Source organism: Vidua chalybeata, chromosome Z (assembly GCF_026979565.1).
Source record: "Vidua chalybeata isolate OUT-0048 chromosome Z, bVidCha1 merged haplotype, whole genome shotgun sequence".
Lineage (NCBI taxonomy): Eukaryota > Metazoa > Chordata > Aves > Passeriformes > Viduidae > Vidua > Vidua chalybeata.
The window spans coordinates 72,570,745-72,583,575 of NC_071570.1; the positions used below are offsets into that span (position 1 = coordinate 72,570,745).

General features: G+C 52.1%; 2 protein-coding genes across 17 annotated transcripts in view; one reads left to right on the plus strand and one right to left on the minus strand.

The window, feature by feature from the left end:
• LOC128781683 (serine/threonine-protein kinase PAK 3-like) overlaps positions 1-12,831 on the minus strand; it is a 90,560-nt gene that overhangs the window by 17,383 nt on the left and 60,346 nt on the right. The gene's annotated exons all lie outside the window — the stretch shown is intronic.
• LOC128781677 (serine/threonine-protein kinase PAK 3-like) overlaps positions 1-12,831 on the plus strand; it is a 30,555-nt gene that overhangs the window by 12,093 nt on the left and 5,631 nt on the right. For 11 of the 14 annotated variants that reach the window (XR_008428448.1, XR_008428449.1, XM_053931462.1 and 8 more), the window contains 8 exons: positions 8,157-8,288; positions 8,567-8,899; positions 9,318-9,434; positions 9,808-9,970; positions 10,277-10,340; positions 11,045-11,093; positions 11,844-11,956; positions 12,585-12,702. Coding sequence is in view for 12 of the 14 variants with exons in the window: in XM_053931462.1 (XP_053787437.1) it covers positions 8,157-8,288; positions 8,567-8,899; positions 9,318-9,434; positions 9,808-9,970; positions 10,277-10,340; positions 11,045-11,093; positions 11,844-11,956; positions 12,585-12,702 (1,089 nt within the window). In the remaining 2 variants the exon portion in view is untranslated. Of the gene's footprint in view, positions 1-92; positions 262-5,324; positions 5,493-8,156; positions 8,289-8,566; positions 8,900-9,317; positions 9,435-9,807; positions 9,971-10,276; positions 10,341-11,044; positions 11,094-11,843; positions 11,957-12,584; positions 12,703-12,831 lie in introns of those variants that run through there. The other 3 variants (XM_053931471.1, XM_053931470.1, XM_053931461.1) reach the window with 3 other exon arrangements.

Genomic DNA, 12,831 nt, shown 5'->3' on the forward strand with positions numbered 1-12,831 from the left:
GTGACTTAGAATGCCATTGCTAAGAAAGCTGATGATTTCTCCTTCAAAGAGGTGGTTGTAGATGCGAGGAGAAAGGAGGTTCTAAACGATAGGTAACGGCCTGTCCCTCATGTTTCTCTCTTGCCACAGATGACAGAAGCAGCAGCAGTCTCTGCCCCGGCTCCCTCTGCTCCTGGAGAAGAAGCCAAAGAGGAGCAAAAGGAGCAAGAGGACCACAAGCCTGCAGCTGTGGTCACAGAAGAGCCTGATGCTTCCAAGAGAGTAAGTGCCAGTTGTGGGTGGTGCTGTCTTTAGTGCAAGGCAGAGCTGCAAGTTTCTGAGCAGCCAGCACTTGCTGTTGCTGGCTGAGGATGCTGAGTGCTGGAATCCCGCAGGACGCGGCCATTTCCTGCAGGCAGGGACAGCTAGAAATTGGCCTTTGGCCTGTCACCTTGAGGCACCCAAGAGCTGGGGGCTGCGGCTCAGCTTCTGCCTGCTTGGCTCAGTGAAGCTCTGTCTCTGGGCTTCTGCAGGGCCGTGGCCAAGGGCGCAGGTGCTCGTGCTGGAGGTCACAGGGCTTTCTTTAGTTGTTTTCCCTTTGTGCAAAGGTGTGTTTGGCTTGTGGAAGTGTTCTGCAGTTTTCTGCAGCAGTTCTTCACTTGTACAGTCTCTTTTGGCTTTTGATAAGCGGCAAGGAGATGATTGCGTTGTCCATGAAGCTGGGCTAGGCCATTCTTGTGGGGTGAGGCCAAAGGAAGCAAGTGCCTCGTAGGGAAGGCTTCTTGTCAGGCAAAAAGCAGAAGGGGCAAGTTGCTGTGGATGCGTTTTGGGATGAAGCCTGCAGCTTTGGAAATGGCATGAGTGCCTCGGGTGGGGGTGAAGCTGCAAGTCCTTGACTGCTGTCTTGTGTTGCTGAGAAGAGGAAGGACATCTTGGAATTGTGGCTGCTGTATTTGAAGTCAAAGGGGCAAGTTTGTGGTGGGGGAGCTGCGTGGGCCCAAAGGACCCAGGGGTGCCGGTCAAGAGCAGCTGAAGGTGGGCCAGCGCGTGGCCAGGGAGCCAAGAAGGCCAAGGGCGTCCTGGCCTGTGTCAGCAAGAGTGGGGCAGCAGGAGCAGGGCAGGGAGCGTCCCCCTGGGCTGGGCAGCGCTGCGGCCACAGCTGGGAGTGCTGTGCCCAGTTGTGGGCCCCTGTGAAGCAGAAAGTCCTTGAGGGGCTGGAGCGTGTGCAGAGGAGGACACGGGAGCTGGGGAAGGCTGTGGAGCGCAAGGCCAAGGAGGAGGTGCTGAGGGAGCTTTAGCCTGGACAACGGGAGGCTCGTCAGGGCCCTTCAGGCACACTTCCATAGATCCATAGAGGACAGCGCTCACCCCAAGGCCTGCTTCCCTGCCAAACCTCCCCGCTCTGCATCCAAGTGCTTCAGCCATCTGAGGAGGTGACGCTTCCAATTTGTGGTTTCTTGGCTTGCTAGGAGGAGAAGCCCTGCTGATTTGCTCTCTTTCCAGCAAGCAAAGATGCTTCTGCACAAGCTTTCCTGCCCTTTTCCTGCACCGAATGGGATTCTGATCCACTTTTACTTTTCCATGTCTGCCGCAGCACTAGCAAAGGCCTTGTTGGCTATTTCTTACTTTTCCATTTCACAGCTTTCAAGAGCTAAAAGCTCCCTTGTGCAGAGGCACTTTGCCTTGCAGATAGCAGCCAGGGAGGAGTATCAAATTCCTAGGCAAACAGAGTTCTGTTGAATTAGCCCATTTTAATCTGGCCGGAGTGACTTAGAATGCCATTGCTAAGAATGCTGATGATTTCTCCTTCAAAGAGGTGGTTGTAGATGCGAGGAGAAAGGAGGTTCTAAACGATAGGTAACGGCCTGTCCCTCATGTTTCTCTCTTGCCACAGATGACAGAAGCAGCAGCAGTCTCTGCCCCGGCTCCCTCTGCTCCTGGAGAAGAAGCCAAAGAGGAGCAAAATGAGCAAGAGGACCACAAGCCTGCAGCTGTGGTCACAGCAGAGCCTGATGCTTCCAAGAGAGTAAGTGCCAGTTGTGGGTGGTGCTGTCTTTAGTGCAAGGCAGAGCTGCAAGTTTCTGAGCAGCCAGCACTTGCTGTTGCTGGCTGAGGATGCTGAGTGCTGGAATCCCGCAGGACGCGGCCATTTCCTGCAGGCAGGGACAGCTAGAAATTGGCCTTTGGCCTGTCACCTTGAGGCACCCAAGAGCTGGGGGCTGCGGCTCAGCTTCTGCCTGCTTGGCTCAGTGAAGCTCTGTCTCTGGGCTTCTGCAGGGCCGTGGCCAAGGGCGCAGGTGCTCGTGCTGGAGGTCACAGGGCTTTCTTTAGTTGTTTTCCCTTTGTGCAAAGGTGTGTTTGGCTTGTGGAAGTGTTCTGCAGTTTTCTGCAGCAGTTCTTCACTTGTACAGTCTCTTTTGGCTTTTGATAAGCGGCAAGGAGATGATTGCGTTGTCCATGAAGCTGGGCTAGGCCATTCTTGTGGGGTGAGGCCAAAGGAAGCAAGTGCCTCGTAGGGAAGGCTTCTTGTCAGGCAAAAAGCAGAAGGGGCAAGTTGCTGTGGATGCGTTTTGGGATGAAGCCTGCAGCTTTGGAAATGGCATGAGTGCCTCGGGTGGGGGTGAAGCTGCAAGTCCTTGACTGCTGTCTTGTGTTGCTGAGAAGAGGAAGGACATCTTGGAATTGTGGCTGCTGTATTTGAAGTCAAAGGGGCAAGTTTGTGGTGGGGGAGCTGCGTGGGCCCAAAGGACCCAGGGGTGCCGGTCAAGAGCAGCTGAAGGTGGGCCAGCGCGTGGCCAGGGAGCCAAGAAGGCCAAGGGCGTCCTGGCCTGTGTCAGCAAGAGTGGGGCAGCAGGAGCAGGGCAGGGAGCGTCCCCCTGGGCTGGGCAGCGCTGCGGCCACAGCTGGGAGTGCTGTGCCCAGTTGTGGGCCCCTGTGAAGCAGAAAGTCCTTGAGGGGCTGGAGCGTGTGCAGAGGAGGACACGGGAGCTGGGGAAGGCTGTGGAGCACAAGGCCAAGGAGGAGGTGCTGAGGGAGCTTTAGCCTGGACAACGGGAGGCTCGTCAGGACCCTTCAGGCACACTTCCATAGATCCATAGAGGATAGCGCTCACCCCAAGGCCTGCTTCCCTGCCAAACCTCCCCGCTCTGCATCCAAGTGCTTCAGCCATCTGAGGAGGTGACGCTTCCAATTTGTGGTTTCTTGGCTTGCTAGGAGGAGAAGCCCTGCTGATTTGCTCTCTTTCCAGCAAGCAAAGATGCTTCTGCACAAGCTTTCCTGCCCTTTTCCTGCACCGAATGGGATTCTGATCCACTTTTACTTTTCCATGTCTGCCGCAGCACTAGCAAAGGCCTTGTTGGCTATTTCTTACTTTTCCATTTCACAGCTTTCAAGAGCTAAAAGCTCCCTTGTGCAGAGGCACTGTGCCTTGCAGATAGCAGCCAGGGAGGAGTATCAAATTCCTAGGCAAACAGAGTTCTGTTGAATTAGCCCATTTTAATCTGGCCGGAGTGACTTAGAATGCCATTGCTAAGAATGCTGATGATTTCTCCTTCAAAGAGGTGGTTGTAGATGCGAGGAGAAAGGAGGTTCTAAACGATAGGTAACGGCCTGTCCCTCATGTTTCTCTCTTGTCACAGATGACAGAAGCAGCAGCAGTCTCTGCCCCGGCTCCCTCTGCTCCTGAGAAGAAGCCAAAGAGGAGCAAAATGAGCAAGAGGACCACAAGCCTGCAGCTGTGGTCACAGCAGAGCCTGATGCTTCCAAGAGAGTAAGTGCCAGTTGTAGGTGGTGCTGTCTTTAGTGCAAGGCAGAGCTGCAAGTTTCTGAGCAGCCAGCACTTGCTGTTGCTGGCTGAGGATGCTGAGTGCTGGAATCCCGCAGGACGCGGCCATTTCCTGCAGGCAGGGACAGCTAGAAATTGGCCTTTGGCCTGTCACCTTGAGGCACCCAAGAGCTGGGGGCTGCGGCTCAGCTTCTGCCTGCTTGGCTCAGTGAAGCTCTGTCTCTGGGCTTCTGCAGGGCCGTGGCCAAGGGCGCAGGTGCTCGTGCTGGAGGTCACAGGGCTTTCTTTAGTTGTTTTCCCTTTATGCAAAGGTGTGTTTGGCTTGTGGAAGTGTTCTGCAGTTTTCTGCAGCAGTTCTTCACTTGTACAGTCTCTTTTGGCTTTTGATAAGCGGCAAGGAGATGATTGCGTTGTCCATGAAGCTGGGCTAGGCCATTCTTGTGGGGTGAGGCCAAAGGAAGCAAGTGCCTCGTAGGGAAGGCTTCTTGCCAGGCAAAAAGCAGAAGGGGCAAGTTGCTGTGGATGCGTTTTGGGATGAAGCCTGCAGCTTTGGAAATGGCATGAGTGCCTCGGGTGGGGGTGAAGCTGCAAGTCCTTGACTGCTGTCTTGTGTTGCTGAGAAGAGGAAGGACATCTTGGAATTGTGGCTGCTGTATTTGAAGTCAAAGGGGCAAGTTTGTGGTGGGGGAGCTGCGTGGGCCCAAAGGACCCAGGGGTGCCGGTCAAGAGCAGCTGAAGGTGGGCCAGCGCGTGGCCAGGGAGCCAAGAAGGCCAAGGGCGTCCTGGCCTGTGTCAGCAAGAGTGGGGCAGCAGGAGCAGGGCAGGGAGCGTCCCCCTGGGCTGGGCAGCGCTGCGGCCACAGCTGGGAGTGCTGTGCCCAGTTGTGGGCCCCTGTGAAGCAGAAAGTCCTTGAGGGGCTGGAGCGTGTGCAGAGGAGGACACGGGAGCTGGGGAAGGCTGTGGAGCACAAGGCCAAGGAGGAGGTGCTGAGGGAGCTTTAGCCTGGACAACGGGAGGCTCGTCAGGGCCCTTCAGGCACACTTCCATAGATCCATAGAGGATAGCGCTCACCCCAAGGCCTGCTTCCCTGCCAAACCTCCCCGCTCTGCATCCAAGTGCTTCAGCCATCTGAGGAGGTGACGCTTCCAATTTGTGGTTTCTTGGCTTGCTAGGAGGAGAAGCCCTGCTGATTTGCTCTCTTTCCAGCAAGCAAAGATGCTTCTGCACAAGCTTTCCTGCCCTTTTCCTGCACCGAATGGGATTCTGATCCACTTTTACTTTTCCATGTCTGCCGCAGCACTAGCAAAGGCCTTGTTGGCTATTTCTTACTTTTCCATTTCACAGCTTTCAAGAGCTAAAAGCTCCCTTGTGCAGAGGCACTTTGCCTTGCAGATAGCAGCCAGGGAGGAGTATCAAATTCCTAGGCAAACAGAGTTCTGTTGAATTAGCCCATTTTAATCTGGCCGGAGTGACTTAGAATGCCATTGCTAAGAATGCTGATGATTTCTCCTTCAAAGAGGTGGTTGTAGATGCGAGGAGAAAGGAGGTTCTAAACGATAGGTAACGGCCTGTCCCTCATGTTTCTCTCTTGCCACAGATGACAGAAGCAGCAGCAGTCTCTGCCCCGGCTCCCTCTGCTCCTGGAGAAGAAGCCAAAGAGGAGCAAAAGGAGCAAGAGGACCACAAGCCTGCAGCTGTGGTCACAGAAGAGCCTGATGGTTCCAAGAGAGTAAGTGCCAGTTGTGGGTGGTGCTGTCTTTAGTGCAAGGCAGAGCTGCAAGTTTCTGAGCAGCCAGCACTTGCTGTTGCTGGCTGAGGATGCTGAGTGCTGGAATCCCGCAGGACGCGGCCATTTCCTGCAGGCAGGGACAGCTAGAAATTGGCCTTTGGCCTGTCACCTTGAGGCACCCAAGAGCTGGGGGCTGCGGCTCAGCTTCTGCCTGCTTGGCTCAGTGAAGCTCTGTCTCTGGGCTTCTGCAGGGCCGTGGCCAAGGGCGCAGGTGCTCGTGCTGGAGGTCACAGGGCTTTCTTTAGTTGTTTTCCCTTTGTGCAAAGGTGTGTTTGGCTTGTGGAAGTGTTCTGCAGTTTTCTGCAGCAGTTCTTCACTTGTACAGTCTCTTTTGGCTTTTGATAAGCGGCAAGGAGATGATTGCGTTGTCCATGAAGCTGGGCTAGGCCATTCTTGTGGGGTGAGGCCAAAGGAAGCAAGTGCCTCGTAGGGAAGGCTTCTTGCCAGGCAAAAAGCAGAAGGGGCAAGTTGCTGTGGATGCGTTTTGGGATGAAGCCTGCAGCTTTGGAAATGGCATGAGTGCCTCGGGTGGGGGTGAAGCTGCAAGTCCTTGACTGCTGTCTTGTGTTGCTGAGAAGAGGAAGGACATCTTGGAATTGTGGCTGCTGTATTTGAAGTCAAAGGGGCAAGTTTGTGGTGGGGGAGCTGCGTGGGCCCAAAGGACCCAGGGGTGCCGGTCAAGAGCAGCTGAAGGTGGGCCAGCGCGTGGCCAGGGAGCCAAGAAGGCCAAGGGCGTCCTGGCCTGTGTCAGCAAGAGTGGGGCAGCAGGAGCAGGGCAGGGAGCGTCCCCCTGGGCTGGGCAGCGCTGCGGCCACAGCTGGGAGTGCTGTGCCCAGTTGTGGGCCCCTGTGAAGCAGAAAGTCCTTGAGGGGCTGGAGCGTGTGCAGAGGAGGACACGGGAGCTGGGGAAGGCTGTGGAGCACAAGGCCAAGGAGGAGGTGCTGAGGGAGCTTTAGCCTGGACAACGGGAGGCTCGTCTGTGACCTCCAGGCAGAGTTCCATAAATCCCTGCAAGATAGTGCTCACTACAAATGGTATTTCTTCTACAAATATCATCTCACTGCATCCACGTGTTTTTGACACTTCATTTGGTGACTCTTTCATGTTGTGGTTTCTTCCTTTGTTAGGAGGAGAAGTCCTGTTCAGTTTCTCATTTCTCAGCAAGGCAAGGGTATTATCCTCAAACTTTCCTGTCCGACACTTCATTTCGTGACTCTTTCATGTTGTGGTTTCTTCCTTTGTTAGGAGGAGAAGTCCTGTTCAGTTTCTCATTTCTCAGCAAGGCAAGGGTATTATCCTCAAACTTTCCTGCCCTTTTCCAGCTCTTGTCGAGATTCTGCTAGCTTTTTCTTTTGTAAGGTGACATTTCTGGAGGATGCAGTATTTTTGCATGAGATCACATTGTTTGGGACAGTGGGCTTGGTGCAGAAGGAGCTGTTCTGGTGCCAGGCCAGTCAACAGGGCCTTGCACTTCGCATTCATATTGACAGTACCTCTGCCTTTTTGCAGCCCAGGGAATCAGTAAACGTGGTGTTTGGGAATTGAGCAGGAAATCAATGCTCTTGCATTCCAGCTGGTCCTCAGAGATCAGAGGAGCTGGAAGGGTCTGGGCTTTATTTCTGATTACAGCCCCTTTAGCACTCTCAGTGTTGTCAAGTCCAAGAGAAGCACTTGGCCGAGCACAGATGCTGCAAGAGTGCCATTCCCAGTGCAATGCTCTGGATCTGATTGCATTCCATAAGGACCTAAATGCTCCAGATTCCCCGGGAGTGTGGTTTATTGAAGCAACAGGAGAGCAATCTCAGGATTGCTGCTGATCAGGGCAATGGCTACCAAGTGTGTGTAGCAACAGAAACGATAGTAAAGAGAGATTATAAGAGTGAGTTCTACCTTTCTCTCTCTCTCTCTCTCTCTCTCTCTCTCTCTATCTATCTGTCATTTGCATAATTGAATCTTCTTGGCTCTGGTCTAAAGCAGTTGGAGGTGCAAAGTTCACTTAAAGCATCCCTTTCCGGAGAGGATTAGAGACACGTTTTGTTGACCGATTCTGAGCAGGCAGAGCTGTTTCCCCCTCCAGATATGGTGGTTTTTTCCCCTCAGAGCTGTTTTCCTCCTCCAGCCTCTTCGTCCTGAGGCCCCCAGTTAATTCTTTAATTTTCTGCCTGTCCCAGAGAGGTGGAAGAATTCCATGTTTTAGGTGGTGAAGAGAACATGAACTCCAGAAGTGTCTCTCATAAAGGGTGAGCTCACCCAGGAAGCCACCTGCAGAGGCAGGATGGAGCTGTGGGACTGGGCTGGGTGTCAGTCACTACTGAAAGACAAACAGGACATGGCAGGAGCAGAGGGAGGCCCTCACCAGACCCCTGAGAAATGCCACACCTTCCCTGTCAGCTGCCTGAGAGGCTGTTGGAGCTTCAGCCCCCGATGGCCCCTGATTGTAGTGCCAGGGTCACTTTGGAATCTGTGCCTCCCCACAGGCAGAGAATGACCCAGGAGAGCAGCAGCACAGTGCTCTGGGAATGTGTGAGCCCATCAGCCCGTGAGTCTTGGCCCACAAATGTCGTATGGAAAGTTGAAACCCATCTTCTCTTGCTTTCTATGCAGATCCTTCCAGAGAAAGAGCAGGAGCAGATTGCATTATCAGAGATGCCATGCCAGACTCAGGGAGAGCTGAGAGCCCGAGAGCAGGAAGAGCAGCTCAGGCAGCAGGTGGAAGAGCCACAGGAGAATGGCCAGGTAAGCCAGACTCGCCAGGTGTCAGAGGGAAAGGGCAGGAAGAGGGGCATAAAACAGAGCTCTTGGGACTGAGGAGGCCAGGAGTCCCAGCGGCACTGAAAGCACAGAGCCTTGGAATCTGCAGGGATCAGCACTGGGACAAGAGGGTTCCATTGGAAGCAGGTGTGGGTAGGGAAGCAGAAAGAAGTGGCTGAATAAATGTGATTTTGAGGCTGCAAGAGGAAAAAGCTGAGCCTTATGGCAGCTCCCAGTCACTTGCTCTGCATTTGTGTGTACAGAACATCAAGGCAGAGCCACAAGCAGAGCTGCCCGAAGCTCAGAGTGCCATCACAGAAGTGAAGAAGAACCAGGAAGACACGAGAAGAATTCAAGAGGAGATGAATGTCCATCAGCAGAGGGGCGATCAACAAAACCAGGTGAGTGAAAGAGTGGCAGCCACTCCACTCATGAAAGATCCTCTCTCTTGTATTTTACAGAACTTGAAGGAACAGCTGGACACAGACTTTCAGAAAGCTCATGCTAAGATCATGGCAAGGGAGAAGAGGCAGGAGGAAGAAATGAAAATCATCAGAGAAAAACTTAATCCCCTCCCTCAGGCTCTACAAAAGCAAGTGAGTGAAAGAGGGATAGACACTGCAGTCACCAAACTGGTGGTTTCTGCCCTTCTGGCCTTCCCAGTGCAGAGCAGCAGGGAGCAGGGTGATGCCTCTGAGTGCCATCCTGCTCTAGTGTGTATCACAGTCACTCAGAAGGACATTTCCTGGTGTGCTGAATCTCAACTGCTGCCCTGGACAGTGGGACTTGTCCTTTGGCCTTTTGGCCAGCAGTCATCCAAATCGATTCCTGCTGGCCTGTTCCTGCTCTCCTTGTTTCTTGAGGTGTTTTTACAGGGGAATATGGTGACCCAGATGGAGGATTGAAACAAGCTGTCTGTATCCCTTGTAAATCTGTTCTTTCCTCACAGTCAGTGACTCTTGACTGACAGGGACAAGCTGTAGTCTCTGACTGCTTTGTTCTGTTTGACTCGAGGTGCAAGTGTTGACATCTCACCGGGCAGCCGGCAAAGACTTCCGGCAAATGAGTGGCACTGAAGAGCCCCGAGGCTGGCGTGAGGCACAGGAACTGTCCCCACCAAAGGTGCTACAGGTTTAGCATGACCTGAAGATGGTGCAGGAAAAGAGGACACAGTGGGGGGAGGACGAGCACTTGAACAAGGAGCTGCAAGTGTGTCTGAAGCCCTTGGAGGGGGAAAGGAATCCTTGAGAGGAAGTAGAATGGTCATTGTGGCAGTGATCCTTCAGAAAATCCATGAAAATGGACCATGAATCTAGCCATCCACTGGAGTAGAACTAGCCTTTGGTTTTGACCCATCCAGTCTGAGAAGTGGACATCAGAAAAAACCCACTTAAGAGCCCTGCATGTTGCTGACAGCACCTTCCTAAGGGCTGGCATTTGAAATGGAATCTCAGGCTAATCTCTGCCAGCCACCTTTCTGACATAAACTCATTTCTTGTCCCAGATCTACAAGGGCTTTGTCACCAAACCTGCTGCAGCAGCATGGTCTAAAGGAGCCTTTGCTCCCCAACCTGAGAAGTGGAGCCGGGGCGGTTTGTTCATCTCCAGTGCTGACCCAGCTGCTGCTCAGCAACAGGAGATCAAGGATGACTCCCTGGAGCTACTGAGTACGTCTGCTGTATTTCTTGTCTGAGGCACAGTCTATTGTGTGCAGGTGTCAGCATAGCTGTACCAAATGTTTTTCCTGAGTTTGGTGTCCCAGGGACATTTAGAGACATTTCCCCACAGGAACTGCTGTAGAAAATCAGTCTCTGTGCTGGCCACCTGTGCTGCAGAGCTGTCTGCCTGGTTGTTGTTGTTACCCAGCCGAACACAAGGGGTTCAAAGCTTCAGGCTCTGGGTCTGTCTTTTGAATCTCCTGGAAGCTGGGATCTCTGCTTTAAAGTGAGCATCTTGCATTTTGTTTCCCTCAGGGAAAATAGTGAACATGGAAAATCCCGTGATGAAATACACGGAACTGGAATATATTGGCAGAGGGTGAGTCCAACCACAGTTACATCTACATAACCATGGGCCAGGCGTTTTTCTGGTGGAATATCTATGCAGTGTGAAGTCAGGCCAGCTGCAAACAGACATCTCTCCCCATGTTCAGACACTGGGGATAGATTGTCCCATCTCTCAGTGCTGCTCCGAATTCGTGAGTGTGCCCAGAAGGCATTGGCAGAGACACCTCCATGCTGCCAAGTTCTTGCCTGCAGCAAGGAACAGGACCTGGAAAATCTCCTTGTCTCTCAAGTGTGGGACAGTTCTGTGTTAATTTCCTGAGCATTTTTGTATATCTCCAAATCATACAGCCACACTAATAAAAGGGGAAGAAACTTGCTTGCCTGAAAGAGCAAGATACTCCCTGATAGTCAGATAACAGTTCTCAGGAACATTTCTTTCCAAAAGATTGCAGAAGGAAATACTCCATGGTCAGGATAAAACATGCACAGTTTAGAACCTGAAACCCAAGGTGAAAGAAGGAGCTCTCCTTAGGAGCTGAGGCAGTAAACAGCAACACTTCAGGGACAGGCCCAGTGCCCATGCACTTGAGAGGAAAATGCATCATCTGCCTTCGGGCAGAGCCCGCCTGCATCCGGCAGGTTTTAGGCATTTGCAGCAGACATCTCCTCTGTGGGCTGGCTTTCACTGCAAGATCTGAATGTCTTCTCCTTTCTTTGCTGCTTTTTTGTTTCTAGGACTTTTGGAGATGTTTGCAGAGCACTTGACAATGCCACAGGAGGGCAGGTAAATGTCAACATCTCCCGCAGGTCCTCTGGTGTGAGCAGCTGTGGCTGGAGCTTTGAGTAGAGCTGTGCTGAAAAGGCACAAGAAGCACAGACTGCTACCAGCCTGCAAAATACATTTGGGACAGTCTTTGTCCTTCTCAGCTGCCAGAAGGAAGGCAAGGAGGGCAGCAGTTCCTTGCAGAGAAGGATGTGCTCATTCGCTCTCCATTGCTAAAACAAAGGGGGTGCCTTTGAGCATCTCACTGCTCTTTGGGGCTACGGCTTCAGAGTCCTGAATTCTCACTTCTGCTTGCCAGCAAATGCATCTGAAAGTTACTGGTAGTTCCTTAGCCACCTGCAGTGCTGCACTGGAGAACTGCACGTAGGGAGAGATCTGCACGGTGTCCCCAAAAGCCCTAAGTCCTGCCCATAGCCCGAGATGTATCCACAGAGTATTAAGGCATGGATTACTTCTTCTGAATCCCAGACAAAGCAGCAGGGAGTGTGCTCAGAGCTTTGTGGGTGATAGTTGAGACACCACAGTTACCAAGTGGACAAGGCAAAACCTCAGTGGCCACGTGTCCTGTAAGTGGCCTCCAAGGGAGCAGAGAAATGGGCTGTTGCAATGTCAGTTCCTAATTACTGCAATGCCCAATCACAAGGCAGTTTGGCACAGCTCGGCTGTGGCATTGCAAAATCACTCGCTCCATGTGCCTTGTGGTCTTGTGCTGCCAACTTCTCAAGTTACTGATTTTCAATGTCATTTTAGGTGGCCATAAAGAAAATAAATCTCCAAGGACCGAGGAAGAAGGAACTAAAAGTCAATGAACTTATGCTCATGAAGACAAATAAGAATCCCAATCTGGTCAACTATTTAGACAGGTGAGTTGTTGTGAATGTTTGTTTACATATTGCAAGCATGCATGGTAAAATTCCACTTTGTTCACTGGCAGAAAATAGAGCTGTAATTATTGGTTAATTATTATTGCTCTGCTCATCTCCAGTGGATGGGAAGAGAGTGCATCTTGTCTGCATGAGTCTTCCCTGGTACACAGAGTTTAAAGATTATTCAAAAACCTGCATCAGTCATATCTTACTGAATCAGTAGCCTGTAAGTTCACAGCCACCACATTGTTTTGGGGCTTGATTTTTTTCAAGAGTCCTCTTACGTCCAGATAAACTAACATGGATTTCCCTTGGATTGTGTCCCCTCTTTTCCATTGCTTTGCATGCCAGGAAGACTAGGTGCTTATTTCCAGAAACATACAGTTTGACAGGTTTTTGATCTGTTCCTAACCTGCAGTTTTTACTTGCTGGCTATTGAAGACATCTCCTTTTTTCACAGCTGTGCCTTTCTTCTTGAGACAGATTGCAAACAATGCACAGCCTAGAGGGAATGTCTATTCCTTTCATTCTGTCCTTGTCACAAAGGGACTTGGAAACAAGAATCAATCAAGAAAACAACCTAGCCATGCATGTTTATCTCCATGCTCTTGTTTCCTTCTTTCAGCTACCTTGTGGATGGGCAGCTCTGGCTGGTCATGGAGTACATGGACGGAGGCACCCTGAGCGATGTCATCAGCGAGACCTACCTGTCTGAAGACGAGATGGCAGCCATCAGTCGGGAGGTCAGCAATCCCACCTGTGCTGCCCAGGGCTTGGGCAGGATTGTCTGGGAAACAGGGCTCCGACCTGGAGTGATTTCATGTGCCAAGCTTTGTTTCTGTGTTGCTGGTATGCTATGGGCAAGCAAAAGC